The sequence below is a fragment of the Sander vitreus genome, chromosome 8 (assembly GCF_031162955.1).
Source record: "Sander vitreus isolate 19-12246 chromosome 8, sanVit1, whole genome shotgun sequence".
Lineage (NCBI taxonomy): Eukaryota > Metazoa > Chordata > Actinopteri > Perciformes > Percidae > Sander > Sander vitreus.
The window spans coordinates 7,675,111-7,689,370 of record NC_135862.1 but is presented as its reverse complement, the minus strand read 5'-3'; the positions used below and the strand labels follow the sequence as shown (position 1 = coordinate 7,689,370).

Sequence of the window (14,260 nt, the reverse complement as noted above, 5' to 3'; positions counted from 1 at the left end):
TGTATACAGTAGATAGGAGTGGTTGTGTGTGTTCAGTAAGGTGATTTTTATGACATGTTTCATGTAAGGACTTCAAATATCTCTCTCCTCACACTCTCTCTCTCTCTCTCTGTCAATGTCTCTCTTCTCTCTATCTCTTAGGTCCAGGGTCACATGGCTCCTCTGATGATCCCAGTGTTTCCTCACGACCAGCGATCTCTGGCTGCTGCCGCTGCTGCACAGCAGGGCTTCCTCTTTCCACCGGGCATGTCCTACAAGCCAGGTATACAAACACACACACACACAGACACACAGACACATACACACACAGACACACACACACACACACACACACACACACACACACACACACACACACACACACACACACACACAAACTGAACATTTGCCCAACATAGATTACACACAACAGCTCTATGACTCTGACAGTTCTCGTTAACTAAATAAGAAAAACAGTAAGTCTCTCTATCTCTCTCTCACTCAAACACACACACACACACACACACACACACACACACACACACTGGAATCCCAGTCTATGTTAATGAGGTGTGTCAGGTGAGGAATGTTCTGGAAATGAGCGGAGAGATTTACAAGCTCTGCTTGTTCACGTCAGGAACAATACATTGGACACAGTGAGGACTGGAATGTCTCCTTTATGGAGGGCTGAAAGCGTGTCAGTTGCACAACACATCTGCAACATGGAATTTCACACTTTCTCACACAAACACACACACACACACACACACACACACACACACACACACACACACACACACACACACACACACACTCAAGCATGTTCTCCTGGTATGCTTCGACCTAACAATGAACACATAAGGATGAAACAGACAGACAAAACACGATTCCCCAAATCACATGTAAAGACTTGCATTCATGTTGCATGCTTTCAGCAATCCACAAAGATTTTGTACAGAAAGGCGCAACAACTCACTTCAACACACATCAAGTACACATCTTCTCATTGTAGGATTCACAGCACCACCTGCTTTCTTCCTCTTTCCTCGTCCTTCACACATTCCTTTCTTCCATGCATTCCTCCAGGTGCTCGCCTGACCCTCCATGCTTCATACAGCATAATCCAGGTTTATTCCTACTGCGTGAGCATACACTCCCACAAGGCAGCAAAGAGAGGCAGAAATGAAGAAAGGGATTAAAAAGCCATTATTCCACACTCTCCTTTGACTTTGGTCTGTTTTCAACAAAGTCTCAGACATGGAAAGCCTTTTAGGGACAAACAGTAGGGGTTATACACGGCTACTCGTATATACATTTATGAGTGCATCCCAATGAGGGAGCAATGGACTTGAACTCTGATCGCCAGAGTCTCAAGCACCCGTGTGTACCGACAATTATTATTAACCTTTGAATACAACACTTGTGACCCTTCGTATTTCATTTTCCATGAATAAAAACATGAGTAAAAACAGGAGAGCAAGAGAGGAACAAGTAAGGAGACAAAGGGCAAGACAGACAGAGGCTGGCTAAAGGTAAAAAGCAGGTTAGTTCTTCAACAGTAATCTGCCTCCCCCCACCTCTCTCTACAATATGTTTTGTTTTGTTTTTTTCAACAGGTGAGAATTACCCCATGCAGTTTATTCCATCTACAATGGCAGCTGCAGCGGCGTCTGGACTCAGCCCGTTACAACTACAGGTAATACAAAAAGACCTTGGGCCCTATTTTAACGATCTAAGCTCACAACGTGAAGTGCATGGCACAGATGCGTTTAGGGCTTGTCCAAATCCACTTTTGCTAGTTTGACAGCGGAAAAAAGGGTCTGTGTGCCGGGCGCATGGTTCAAAAGGGTTGTACTTAGGGTCTTTATTAATTCATAGGTGTGTTTTGGGCATAACATGCAATAAACCAATCAGAGTGTTATCTCCCATTCCCTTTAAAAGCCAGGCGTGTTTGTACCTTGGCGCATTGCTATTATGATGACAGATTTGCACCGTAATATTTTTTATTTGTAATCTTTTGCATGTTTGTGTGCTGCTGTGCTTCCCTGTGTGTGTGTAACAAGCATAGTGTGCACGCGCTGTGCATAAGCCTAGGCGCATTTTACTAATTTGCTGTTAAAATAACAATGAAATGCTGCGCTATTGACTTTAGACCAGATTGTTGTTGGTCAATGGCGCGATCACTTCCCGCCGCCTCAAGATAGCAATACGCCAAGTATTCACCTGAACACACCTAAGACCAGCACGCCCATGGGTGCAAAGATGCACGCAGATGCATTTGCTATTTAAATGACGTGGGCGCTGGACGGGAAATTGACCACTGCGTCTGTCCTAAACTAGCAAAGACACTTGCGTTTGGCTTTGCGCTGCGCCGGGTGCAAGATAGGGCCCCTTGTCTCCTGAAATTTTATCAAAAATCACCCATCATGTTCTCATACCTAAACTACAGAATAGGTTGTTTGCCAAAACAACATATATGTCTGTTGGAGAGTACTAGCAACAGGCGCACGTTGTTAAACGGACGCAGTTTTAAACATTTGGTTACCGTTGTGAATTGAAACAAAACTACTTGGTTAGGTTTCTGAAAAGATCGTGGTTTTGGTTAAAATAAGTATGTTTTGTTATGTAACAAAGTAACGTCCGTTATGTAGGTAAATCAAATATGTAACGCAGTTAAGTTAAGTACGTCACGTACGTGACTTCAGTTATGTACAGGGCTTGATATTAACTTTTATGCTCACCAGCCACTGTGGCCAGTGGTTTTCCAAAAGCTACTAGCCACTCAGCATCTTCACTAGCCGCTATTTTGTAAAAAATTACGTTTTATTTGAATAAAGTTATGGTTTGCTACAATTAACTTGAAGAACCAGATTGACAACCCTTTTAAATGTTAATGAGCACTGTAAACACCTAAATCAAGACTACATAAAATATAACAATGCAATCATCAAATATTCCCCTCTGATAATGTGTACAAAGATTCTTTTTGTATGAAAACATGCCACCCAATAAGACACAGACATAAAAGATTAGCTTGTTATGAATAGGCTAGGTGGTGCAGGGGTGTAGAAGATTAGTTGAAAGTAAATTTGAGTGCTCTTGTGTCACTTAGCAGCCGGCACGTGCCCTCGGGGGCGGGAAGCGGAGCGCATAGAACAAATGTCCTGCTAAATATTCCTGCTGCACGCTCTCTCTGTACTTCTTCTACAATTAGACTACGTCACCTATTATCTATTTTAACTACTACAGCCACTAAGGCAAGCCTAAAAATAAACAAAAATATGGTTTGTAATATGTTGGACGGTCTGAAATCACCACAATATCTTAACAAAATCCAAACTATCTGTATGGCTACCGATAAGATAATTATTATTTTTTGTAATCGGGGTGAATGTACAGAGCCCCTAAAAATTTTTTCTTGTGCGCATGAGAAACTTTCTGGTGCGCACAAAAAACCTTTCTCGTGAGCATGCGAGAAACCAATCTCAGGCTAGCTAAATTATGCTAACAAAGTACTGCTAACGTTACGTGGCTAAAGTTAATATTTCACATTGAGACCAGAAAGTATTTTGTGCGCACGAGAATCTTTTTTCCCCCCCATGTCCCTCCGTATGAACCAACCTTTAACATAAAATTGCACAAAAAGGGTGAGTGATGTCTTTCCACAACAAAAGAATCAGACAGTGGAGACAAGAGCAGGAACAGACGGTTTGACAATGAAGTGGTGAAAAGGGTGTGGAGGTTGGTGGGCGTGTGTCTGTTTGTGCATATGAGATATGCTTCAGTTTCACCTGCATTCATTTCTGAACTCATAAAAACTTTGCACCCGGGAAATAACGACTTTTAAAAAAAAAATTGAAAAACTTTTTCACATTTAGCCATGATTAAAACCTTAACTTGCCTTTGTTTTTTTCGAAACCTAAATTGTTTTACTTGCTTAAACTAAAGGAAATCTTGTGTCATTATCCTTTTCTAGTGTTGGAAAAAAAAAAGAGGTTACATCATTTTGGAATTGGAGACTGTGTCAAAATAAAGCAAACTAAAGAAGTGCCTCTTCAATATCTATGACGAAAACTTGTGTTTGAGTGTTTCACAACCAAATAAACAACTGTAGCAGAAACCAAGTTTCAGAGCAGCAGCAGCAGGAACAAAGACAAGGCTACAAGGGAAGGGTTTGTACACTGAGAAGGTACATATTGATCTAATCCTGAGGGTGTAACTAGCAGACCAGAAACCAAGACAATTGTACATAAGTGAGTAGACAAATAAAAAAACACAGTAAAGATAAGGAACACTAGCAAAATAAGTGAAACTCCTATGTTGTCCCTGAGTTCAAGTGTGTAAAAAACACCTGCAACATCTTCATAAAATAAAAACACTCTTCAGTGCTTAAAATCCATTGCCCACTCAACTACACAAGTGTGATTTAATATATACCTGGTGCATGATCTCATATATTGTGTATATGAGATCTAGAGGCCAAGGCTATTACGAAACTTGCTGAGTCTCTGGTAGATTTTACATGGGGAAAAAAACATCAGGCAACAAAAAAATTTGCTGTTTTGCACAAGAAATTATAGCTGTCATGACTGGAACAACAGAAAATCAAATAAATGAATGCCTCCCTGTGTGATTAACAAGCGGTCTCTGGGAAGTGTCGATACAAAAATACCACCAAAATGATAATTTGCCTGCTACGTTATTATTTCCTGACGGTTCTTTGTACAACTAACCAATAGTCTCAGCTGCTAAATGTTACAGTATATGTTCATAAATACCTCCAACACATCCATAAGAGCAAAAACATAATGGAGTTCACTTTTTTCAATAAAACAATATGATGCATAATTTGTTAAAGAAGAAGCTCTACAGGCTGACGCTAACATGCTAGCCCGCTTATCTGTTGCCTGTCAGCTGTGTCAGACAAAAGCTGTTATGATGAATCGCAGCGGAATTCTGCCCCACCAGCACAACACCTGGCCCCAGCAATTCATCAAATCATTTATTGCTGCTAGACACCTGTGGTTTGAGAACAGTAGTTATCCATAATGGTTATCATAGAACATATTTGCAAAGAAAAAAAGTGAAACAAATACAAGAAAAGAAAAATGAATGTTTGGAATTTCACAACACAACCCCATCCACCCTCCTGCTTATCTACTATCACTGAAGACACCAAAAGCCCTCAAAAGCTTTTTCACTGGCAAACAACATTGCTTCATCGTGTCAGTCATTACCATGGCATGTCTTTTGGATTTTACAAGAATCCTTGTCTCAGTTTACTCAATTTGTATTGTGGTTTTCGCTTATCGAGGCCCTCATTAGCTGCTATTGACTTAGCGTAGCGCCGTGCTGCGCTGAGGGGAGCGGCGGCACAGCCTATCTCCACTCCTGGCTTTGAAATGATCAAAAGAGTCTCTTACCTCTCACACGAGTGAGAGGTAAGAGCATGAATGATGTCGGAGAGTGAGTGAAACTCATTCACATTTAAACACTGCACGAGACGTGGAGAATGAGAGGCATAGAGCAACCTGAATGAAAGAGGAAGCTTCTCATCACAGCGCTGGCTAAAAATCGAGTATAGGAGACTGGGAGAAGGAGGAAGACAGAGAGCGTGGGGAAGTGTTCATGAGAGAAAAAAAGGGTGATTATCTGAGGAATTTTTGTGAGACGGAGGCGCTGGCTTTCAGCACATGCTTGGACATTGTTTTGACAACAATGCCTATGCCAAAAGCAATCATGATGAGATTTATGAATTGCACTTATTTAGTTATGTATCTTCATCACTCTTTGTACTATGGTACAGTAGCGTTAAAGCTGTCTCGTAAAGAATCTCGAGGGGATGGATACAATAAAAACACCTGCATGGTGTACTGCTATCCAGCCCAACAGCCCTGCAATTAATGTTTACTTCGTGAAGTTGATGTGCTTTTAATGAATCAACATGTCACCTTAACCCCTATATACCTATACCGACATGTATCATTCTATATGCGATGCATCTTTTTGGAGTGTCTTTGCTGTGTGTGAGCTGCTTGTTTGTGTGTCGGAGAACTCGACAACTACAGGCTTTCCCCCAGGACATTTGTTAATAATTGAGCCATTTGCCTTTACTTTTCCCAACTGAAAAAAAGGTTCAGTTTTTCCCAATATTGCAGAATATTGGTTTGATTGATTGCCATACAGCAACCATATGTGTATTCTTTTGTTTTGTTAGATTGTTTAATTCATTATCATTATTATTTATGTATTTATGTTTACATTTTTCAATTACAATTTACAATCAATTTCAATTACATTTCAATGTCTTTGTTTTGATGGTGCATCTCAAGGGGTTTGTCCTCTAATACATTTTTTTTTAAATGAAAAAGTAAAAACTAAATGACAGATTCCATGTCTTCTCAAATGTGATCAATTCAGTTACTGTAGTAGTAGTTGTCTGAACAATAGCCTAACTCATTACAGACATGGCCTTTGCTGTGATGTAGCACCACTGCTTGATTTCTCCAGAGGTTTTTATTTTTAGGTGAGACAGTCTGAACTAACATGATTCTGACATGAGATTTACACTCAAACTGATGAGTGGTCACATTATCTTTAGCCCTTTGGCCTTCATATAGCCATTGTGGTTATGCAGTAGTGCCAGAGCGTATCTCTCTCTTTCTCAGCTTTATAGGTTATCCCTTTTCCTAGGTGAGGCATAGGTGTAATTTACAGCCCCCCCCAAAAAAAATAAAAACTGGCCAGTGCAACCCCCCCCAAAAAAAAAATAAAGTAATGATTAATTTCCTTTAAAATTCACCAGAATGCAGAAAATAAAGTGTTTGACGTTCAAAATTTCCATTTTGCAAAGAAGTGGAAATCTCATCCCCCCAATGTTGAACCCAACGTTATGCCCTTGAGGTGAGGGCAGCATTTCTAAAATCTCACAATTATTGTGAGTGCATGTTTTTTTTTTCTTAGCCTTGCTGACTTGCTGCTTACTTCTTGTGTCTTCACTCATCACTTATTTATCACGCATGAGAGCTTTCTCTGACCTTTGCCTCCAGCCGTGACCCTTTGACTCTTGAATGTAGCTTGTCATGTTGGTGAACTTTGGCGAATTGCACTGTTGCACTCAATAAGAGACAGGCACTTACAGTATGGAATGTGCATCATAGGCTGAGGTCTGGTGTAATTGATGTAGTTTCATGCATTCACGAGTCATTAATCATCATTCGTTATCTATATAATGTGTTTTTTCCTTCCATGCTTGTTTAGCAAATGAATGTGCCTTTTGGTGAGTCAGTCAGTTGGGATTTAAACAAGGCACTACAATAAAGGGATTGGTGATGTCTTGACATGACAGTCCAATGCACACACTGAGGTCTGTTTTTAAGTGTCTTTAAGTCATTAGTCTCAGTTACGCTACACTTCACAAAACTTCAGTGTGTGAAACTATGCATTAGCCTATAAAAAAGGCATTGTATATACATATACATATACAATTACACCATGTTAGTTCTACGTTAGCAATCTCCTCTGCTACATACAGTACTGTAGTCAAGTACACACCAGCTGGCATCAAACCCTTTCAATGCCAGATCTGTGCTCAAAACAGATGGACAGATGTTGTAGCCAGACTCATCCAGATGTTTCATAGTTCTGCCCCGTAGCAAGCCTTCAGACAGCTGGCTGGCACTGATGGTCAAGCGGGCATAGGCTGGCATACAGAAAGAGCATATTCTCAGGCAATGAAAACAAACCTGCACAAGCTACAAGAGGTTTACCGCATCTCCAAATCATCGGAGAAGACAGTAAAGGTTCAGAAAGTAACAGCAATAATCATTTCCTTTGTTTTATGCGTTGATCAATTGAAGAAACCTATTCAATCTCAAGCAGGATGACTAATAACAAACAGGCAAAATTTAGCAAAAGCTGTCCTATTGTGCTTGACCCACCATGGCCTGACCTAAAAGTTGTGATAGCACAATGTCTTGCTATCGGCGTGGGAACTTCATCGGGACAATTGTTTCCAGAGCCTCGGAGTAGACCCCTTCACAAACAGTGGATTCCTGCTGAAGAAAGGCCCCCTTTGTCACGGCTAATGCGAGTGAAATACAGTTGCTTAGCAGACATTCTTGTTGAAATCATAAGACATCTCTTGCTATCTGTCTCTATGTTCTGCCTATTACTGTTTCTGTGTCTGAGGCATGGAGACAACGGTGAGGAACAAACTTTTGTGCCCCAAAGTTATGATTTCTGCCTTGTTGCTAACACAGTGATTATGGCAGAATGGCTTTCTTTGTCATAGAATGAGGACAATGATTGGAGGGCATTCAATTGGGTTTGTCTGGGACTTAAAAAACGAAGTATCTATTCCGTAAAAGAGAACTGGTGAGATAATGGTTGTCTTTATGCAGCCTGCCACTCTGTGTATCTCTTTCACTGTCTTCGATGCAGCTAACCCTCCAAGTGCAATATTTAGCCTCTGTGTGGGCTAGCTCAGTGGCAGTCGATCCATCTCACCCTCCGCCTCCCCTTGCAAACCTGCTGAAAAAGACAAAACCTCATTTGTTTTGTGTACTCCTGAGATCGATAGCAGCTCAACACTAAAAGAGGCCATCTAAAGGGATTCTCTACTCAGTCCTAATGGGACGGGCCGGTCTGAGCACAGAGAAGGCTGTTGGCAGGCTGCAATACAGCTGCAGTCCGGATAGTGCTGCCCACATCCAGACCACAACGACATCACCTTCTCTCTATGTCAAAGTCGACTATTAAAATCTCTGCTGATGTTTATGACGGCCAAAATTGACAGACTAATCTTTGGATTTCAGTTAAATTAGCACTAATGTCCAAAGGCCAGTCAGATAGTCTGGACAGCTAAGGAGGGATTCAAGGCCCTCTTTGTCAATTTGTAATTTAGGAAATTGCGGCATTGTCTTCCCTTGGGGGTTGACTGAATGGCGAGAGCTCTGGTTGGGGTTGTTTACGCAGCACATTGGCCTCCCCAGACACCAATCAATCTCAGAGAAAAAATAAGGTACAAGCTCCTATTCTCAGTCTTCTGTTTGTTCAACAGTTCCCTCATCTTATTTGGAATCGCTGACGGAATCGCTGCTAACAGCACAATTCCAGCGAGTGCGTTTGTGTGTGTGTGCGCACGTTTGTGCAGGCACGAGTGTGAGACGCTAACTGTGTGTTTTACCTCAAAGACTCGTGTGTCTGCCCCAGCCCCTGCTCCCCTTAGAGCTGTAAGAATATCAGGCATCACCAGAAGTAACTCTGCGGTCAGCTTGATTGACGCGAGAGGCCTCACCACCAGCCATTCAAGGCACATTCTTACGGGGATCTCATATCGCCAGGGGTTGGCCCGAGCACTCCTTGTGCCTTCCAAGGAAAATAAGCTGCGTGACATCAGGGCTTTGTTTCAACGGCGAGGCCCCTTCTGTTTGTGTTTAATATCGCTCCGAGAGAAGTGGAAAGAGGGCCAGCCAATTTCTCTGGCCCCAACCGCTGAGCCTGGCGCTTCGGCGGTGAAGCGACGGTGGTCTCGTGTGTCTGCAGCGCAACACTCTCTCTCTCTTTCTCTATCAAGCACTCCTTGCTTTTGGATCTCTGGTCCCAGGAGGCTTTGCAGTTTTGACTATGGGGAAATCAGATCTCACAACACTGGGGGCCGTTTAGGCCGAGGGCTTCTGAGTAAAAACAGAGAGAAAGAAACAGAGATGGAGATGGTGGAGAAGATATGACGAGCGATTTTGGAACAAAACAGAGACAGAGGAAAAAGAGAGAGAGTCAGAGGGAGATCAAAAGAGAGGACAAAAGAAATACAGATACGTAGAACGAGGGGGAGAGTATAGATGAGGTGAGAGTAACGAAAGAGAGGAAAGAAAGAAAGAGAGGAGGGAGTCTAAGTGAAGGCCAGGCATGTCTGGGTGGTTTTTCCTGAGGACAGGCTCTTTGATACTCCAGCACTCACACTCCAATGCAGTTAGACAGGGGTTGACAGTGGTTTAGGCAGCGGTTTGTCTGGCTAGCTAGCTTTGATTTAGAAGACCCTGGACTGGGCCGAGTATTTGACTCTTTGATTTTTGTTGGAAGGAAAATCGGTAAAATTTTTTTTGCAACATTTAATGTTTTCGTCCAATCCTGAAGGCAGATGGCTTATACTTCGTCTAAGTCTTTATTTTTTAAGTTTTCTATTATTTTTACATTACTTTCAAGTGTTTTTCAATTGACTCATGACCAAGATGTAATTGCAGTGTGACTGCACCTACTTAAACATGATTGTCCACTTTTTGTCTTTTGGATTAAAGTTAGTGAAGAAACTTGATTTTTTTTTTTAACTGTTAGTTCAAAATTACAAAAGTACTAACCATATGTGACCAGATTAGTCTGAAGTGTTTTTGAGACTCATAAATTATTGTTTGTAATCCTATATATTTTTTTACTATTACCATTTACAATTACAGTACAGCTCTGCTTTAAAAATGTTAAATAGTCAGAATAACAACAAAAATACATATGCTTCTTTCCATTGTGGTTCACATTGTTTTTTGAAAAGAATACTGTTGTTAGCAACACTGTGCCAGGCATTATCTAAAAAGCTCATTTCCATACTTACACGTTCATATTTGTGCAGAACCAAGTCATATATATCCAATTTTATAGATCAATAGTCAATATTAAACTTAAGGAGGATTCAAGCTAAGCATTCAAAAGTTGCTTCACCTATTGTCTGGATTTATTTTGACATGCAAATTGATACACAAGCTGCTCCCAGCATCTGTTGAAAGAATAAGTGTCAGAGATCGATTGTAGATCATTTATTTGAAATGATTCTGGAAGGCCTCCCTGATAAATACTCACCCCCTCAAACAAATCTTCCATTTGTTTTGGGACATTATGTCAACTTCAGCTCTAGGTGTGTGTGTGTGTGTGTGTGTGTGTGTGTGTGTGTGTGGGTGGGTGGGTGGGTGGGTGGGTGGGGGGGGGGGGGGTGCATAGAAAAAGAGAGGAGAGAGAATAAAGAGGGAAGCCACTGACTAGCTGCTGGCGAGCAATGTTAATAGTCTGTCGGTTTTGCTGGTTTCTTCCCTTTTATGCAGCAGCTGTATGCCGCCCAACTGGCAAGCATGCAGATCTCACCAGGATCCAAGATGGCTCCCCTCCCACAGGCTCCCAACTCCTCCAGTCCCCTTTCCCCCTCCGCCATGAAGAGCGAGAAGCGAGCATCCAGTCCTATCGCTCACATTAAGGTGAGTCCATTGTGGCAAATGTAAAACCGTTTATGTGGAATAGCAGAATTGTTCAAATGATTCTACAGGATTTACAAGAGCCAGGTGGACACATTTGTGATTGATAATATGTCAATTTCAGGAGACAGACCAATAAGCAGTAGACAAAGACAACAGCACTTTGTTGACTATTTTCAAGAAACAAGCAACTGGGAATTAGACAAATGTATAAGAGCTACGTATTGTGGAAGTAACAAACATAAGTCAGAGGAAAGAGTGAGTTCAGAATATTTATGATAGGAAAACACACGAATAATGATGATGATGATGATGATGATGATGATGATGATGATGATGATGATGATGATGATCAGTTCAAGTAAAAGTGAGAGGCTGGAAATTTGGAAGTTGTTGAAACAACAAACTGCGCATGGCCTTATACTCTTCACCAACTATTAGAAACAGCTTATTTAAAAGTCACACACTGATACACACACAAACACAAGCACACTCACAAAACTGACACTGGCGCTGGCTGCTGTTTGGCAGGAGCCCAGACCCCTTCACTGGAGAGAGCGTACGCCTCATCTTTACTCGACGACGAGGCAGTAATGGAAGCCATGTGTGTGTGGGGCACAGCTGCAACCGGCGTCACAATAGACCGGCGTCAGAGCTCACCGCATTCAAACAGTAGTGCTGTACCCTCCAAAGTCCCCAGCCTCCGCTAACCCCGCACATGCTCAGCCCACCCCCCAATTTGGCATGCCACCCGCAGCCTAACCCCCCCTTCCCTCTCCCCGCTAAGATGGTCCTGGACTCCTTTCCTTCTCAACACTTCCCTTAGCTCAGCTCCAAATTAGATCCACGTTCATTAAGTGTTTGCTGCCAGCAGTCAGGCCGTGTTGACTTGCATTACATACACCCTTTTTCTCTTCCAGGGGATTCTTTGTGTGGATCAATGTGGTCATTAACCTCTGATTAGAAATAGAGGAATTGCACAAAGGTGCCATTGTTTAGATAAGAAGGTACACTGTGACTTCTTGTCCCTGTCAGGTTCACAGAGGTTAGCAGTGGAATTCATTTATTGAAGGGTAAAAACCCGACAGGGATGACTGATCAGTCGATGGCAGCGTCACTTAGTTACTGAAAGCACTTCAAGGGATACTTTGGACAAAATTAAAAAATCCGTGGTTGTGGTCATCTTAAATTGAGTCAATGTCACTACCAAAGGTGACCCATTTCAAAAGCAGAAACAAATAGTTTTGCCAAAACATTTCTTTATACATGGCTGTGTCACACCATATACCATCACAAAGATTAAAAAATCTATTAAAAATAGAAATGTTGGTGAACTAACGATTGCTTGGCACATACTGTGCCTATATATGTGTTCAATGCATTCTTTCCGGCATAAAACATTTGCAAAGTTGATCTTTGGAAGACTTCTTATACCTACGTTGTTTATATCCATGTTGACTTGCTAGCAGTATTTTTCTTCCTTGCCTTTGTTGCTGCATTACTACTTTTATTGTTGCATTACTGTACTCGAATGTCATTTAGTGGAATAGCATGAAAACCATTGGCAGCTTGTGTATCATGCACAAACATTATGTGACCCATAACTTGTTAATAGGGCTTCTTTAAGTTAAATTCGGATACAGATCCTGATCCATCGGACACTGTTGCGTCCATTCTACCAACAGGAGGAAGGATCCACACAGCCATTGAACCTCTCAGCCAGACCCAAGACAACTGAGCTGCTTCGCTCCCCGACGTCCCCGACGCATAGTCTGTTCTCTGGGAACAAGACCAGCCCTACAGGCATGGGCAAGGGCCGCATCCCAAGCCCCATCGCCAACATGGGCAGGAACACCTCTATGGGTAGGTAACAAACACATACATGCATCTTTCTTTCTTTTACCACTGGGTAGACAGGATGGGCCACCTAGCCTAGTCTGCCTAAAATAAATACATTAGAATTGGCTTTACTGACAGGTTCAATAAGAATCACACTGTCTAAATGCTGCTTCACAATGCCAAGAAAAAACTCTGACGCACTCTACACATACATGCTGCCTGTCTCACACACTAACAAACACTCAGACACTTTACTTTACATATTGTTCACATCTGTACTGTACATCCATCCAGAGTAAACATGTCCTAATTCCAGTGTCAAATTATGTCTACCCCTCAACCGGAAAAACAAAAACATCACCCACCCAAACACCTCCCTCCTTCCCGCCACACACAGACAAACCAAGCAGCGTCGCATGCGCCTGATAGACTGCAGACACCTCAACCCCACGAGGAGACCTGTGTGTGTAATTGTGTGTGTGTGTTTGTGTTTTACAGGAGTCCAAAGCCCTGTATTTAGCCCCAATGAAAACCCCAGCAGCGGAAGCAGTGAAACCCAGCACACGTTATTTGGTTTTTAAGAGCTTCCTCACATCATTGTCTGCCCGTGCTAGACCTTTTATGCCCCTACCTCTGCTATCTGTTATTAAGGCCAATCTAAACCCTCTCATTATATCCCCCCCAGAAAACAATTTCGCCAGCTCCTCTGGAGTGGCTTTGAGGACGCGACGCTTGTGTTCCCTGCAAAGTTATTTTTTGCCCATTTTAACGGCCACCCAAGCATACAGTGCTTCCTACTTGTCTGCTAATTAAACGAGGAGGGCGACGGGAACTTTGCATCCTTTTAGTTTTTTTTCTTTCTCATTCTTCAAATGTGCATTGGTTTCAAAAGTGTGAAGCATGGCACATAAACAAGGGGGAGGAGGCTCTCTCGTGTTTAGACACAAGTCGACTGGAAAACAACTTTAGCGACATTTGGCACCCATAAAGAGTTTGGAAAAATTCCATTTTTATACAGATGTTTATAATATTATTTCGTAAGAATTAAATTGCAGCGATTCTGAATTTTTGGTTTTTAGCACTTAATGCTTTGTTTTCAAAGCTTGATAGTGTTCATTAAGTCACATGAAACCACACACATGCACCAAACTGGGTTCTTCAAGGGTTACAGTGGTTCAACAGCATCCGAGTCTGGTTTGTTTAAA

General features: G+C 42.0%; 1 protein-coding gene across 7 annotated transcripts in view; it reads left to right on the top strand.

Annotated features, from left to right (window-relative positions):
- The window catches only part of LOC144521904 (transcription factor SOX-6-like), a 118,276-nt gene that overhangs the window by 85,962 nt on the left and 18,054 nt on the right, over positions 1-14,260 (top strand). For 6 of the 7 annotated variants that reach the window (XM_078256563.1, XM_078256561.1, XM_078256562.1 and 3 more), the window contains 4 exons: positions 142-262; positions 1,596-1,675; positions 11,070-11,219; positions 12,902-13,079. In XM_078256563.1, the coding sequence (XP_078112689.1) occupies positions 142-262; positions 1,596-1,675; positions 11,070-11,219; positions 12,902-13,079 (529 nt within the window). The remainder of the gene's footprint in view (positions 1-141; positions 263-1,595; positions 1,676-11,069; positions 11,220-12,901; positions 13,080-14,260) is intronic. The other variant, XM_078256564.1, reaches the window with a different exon arrangement.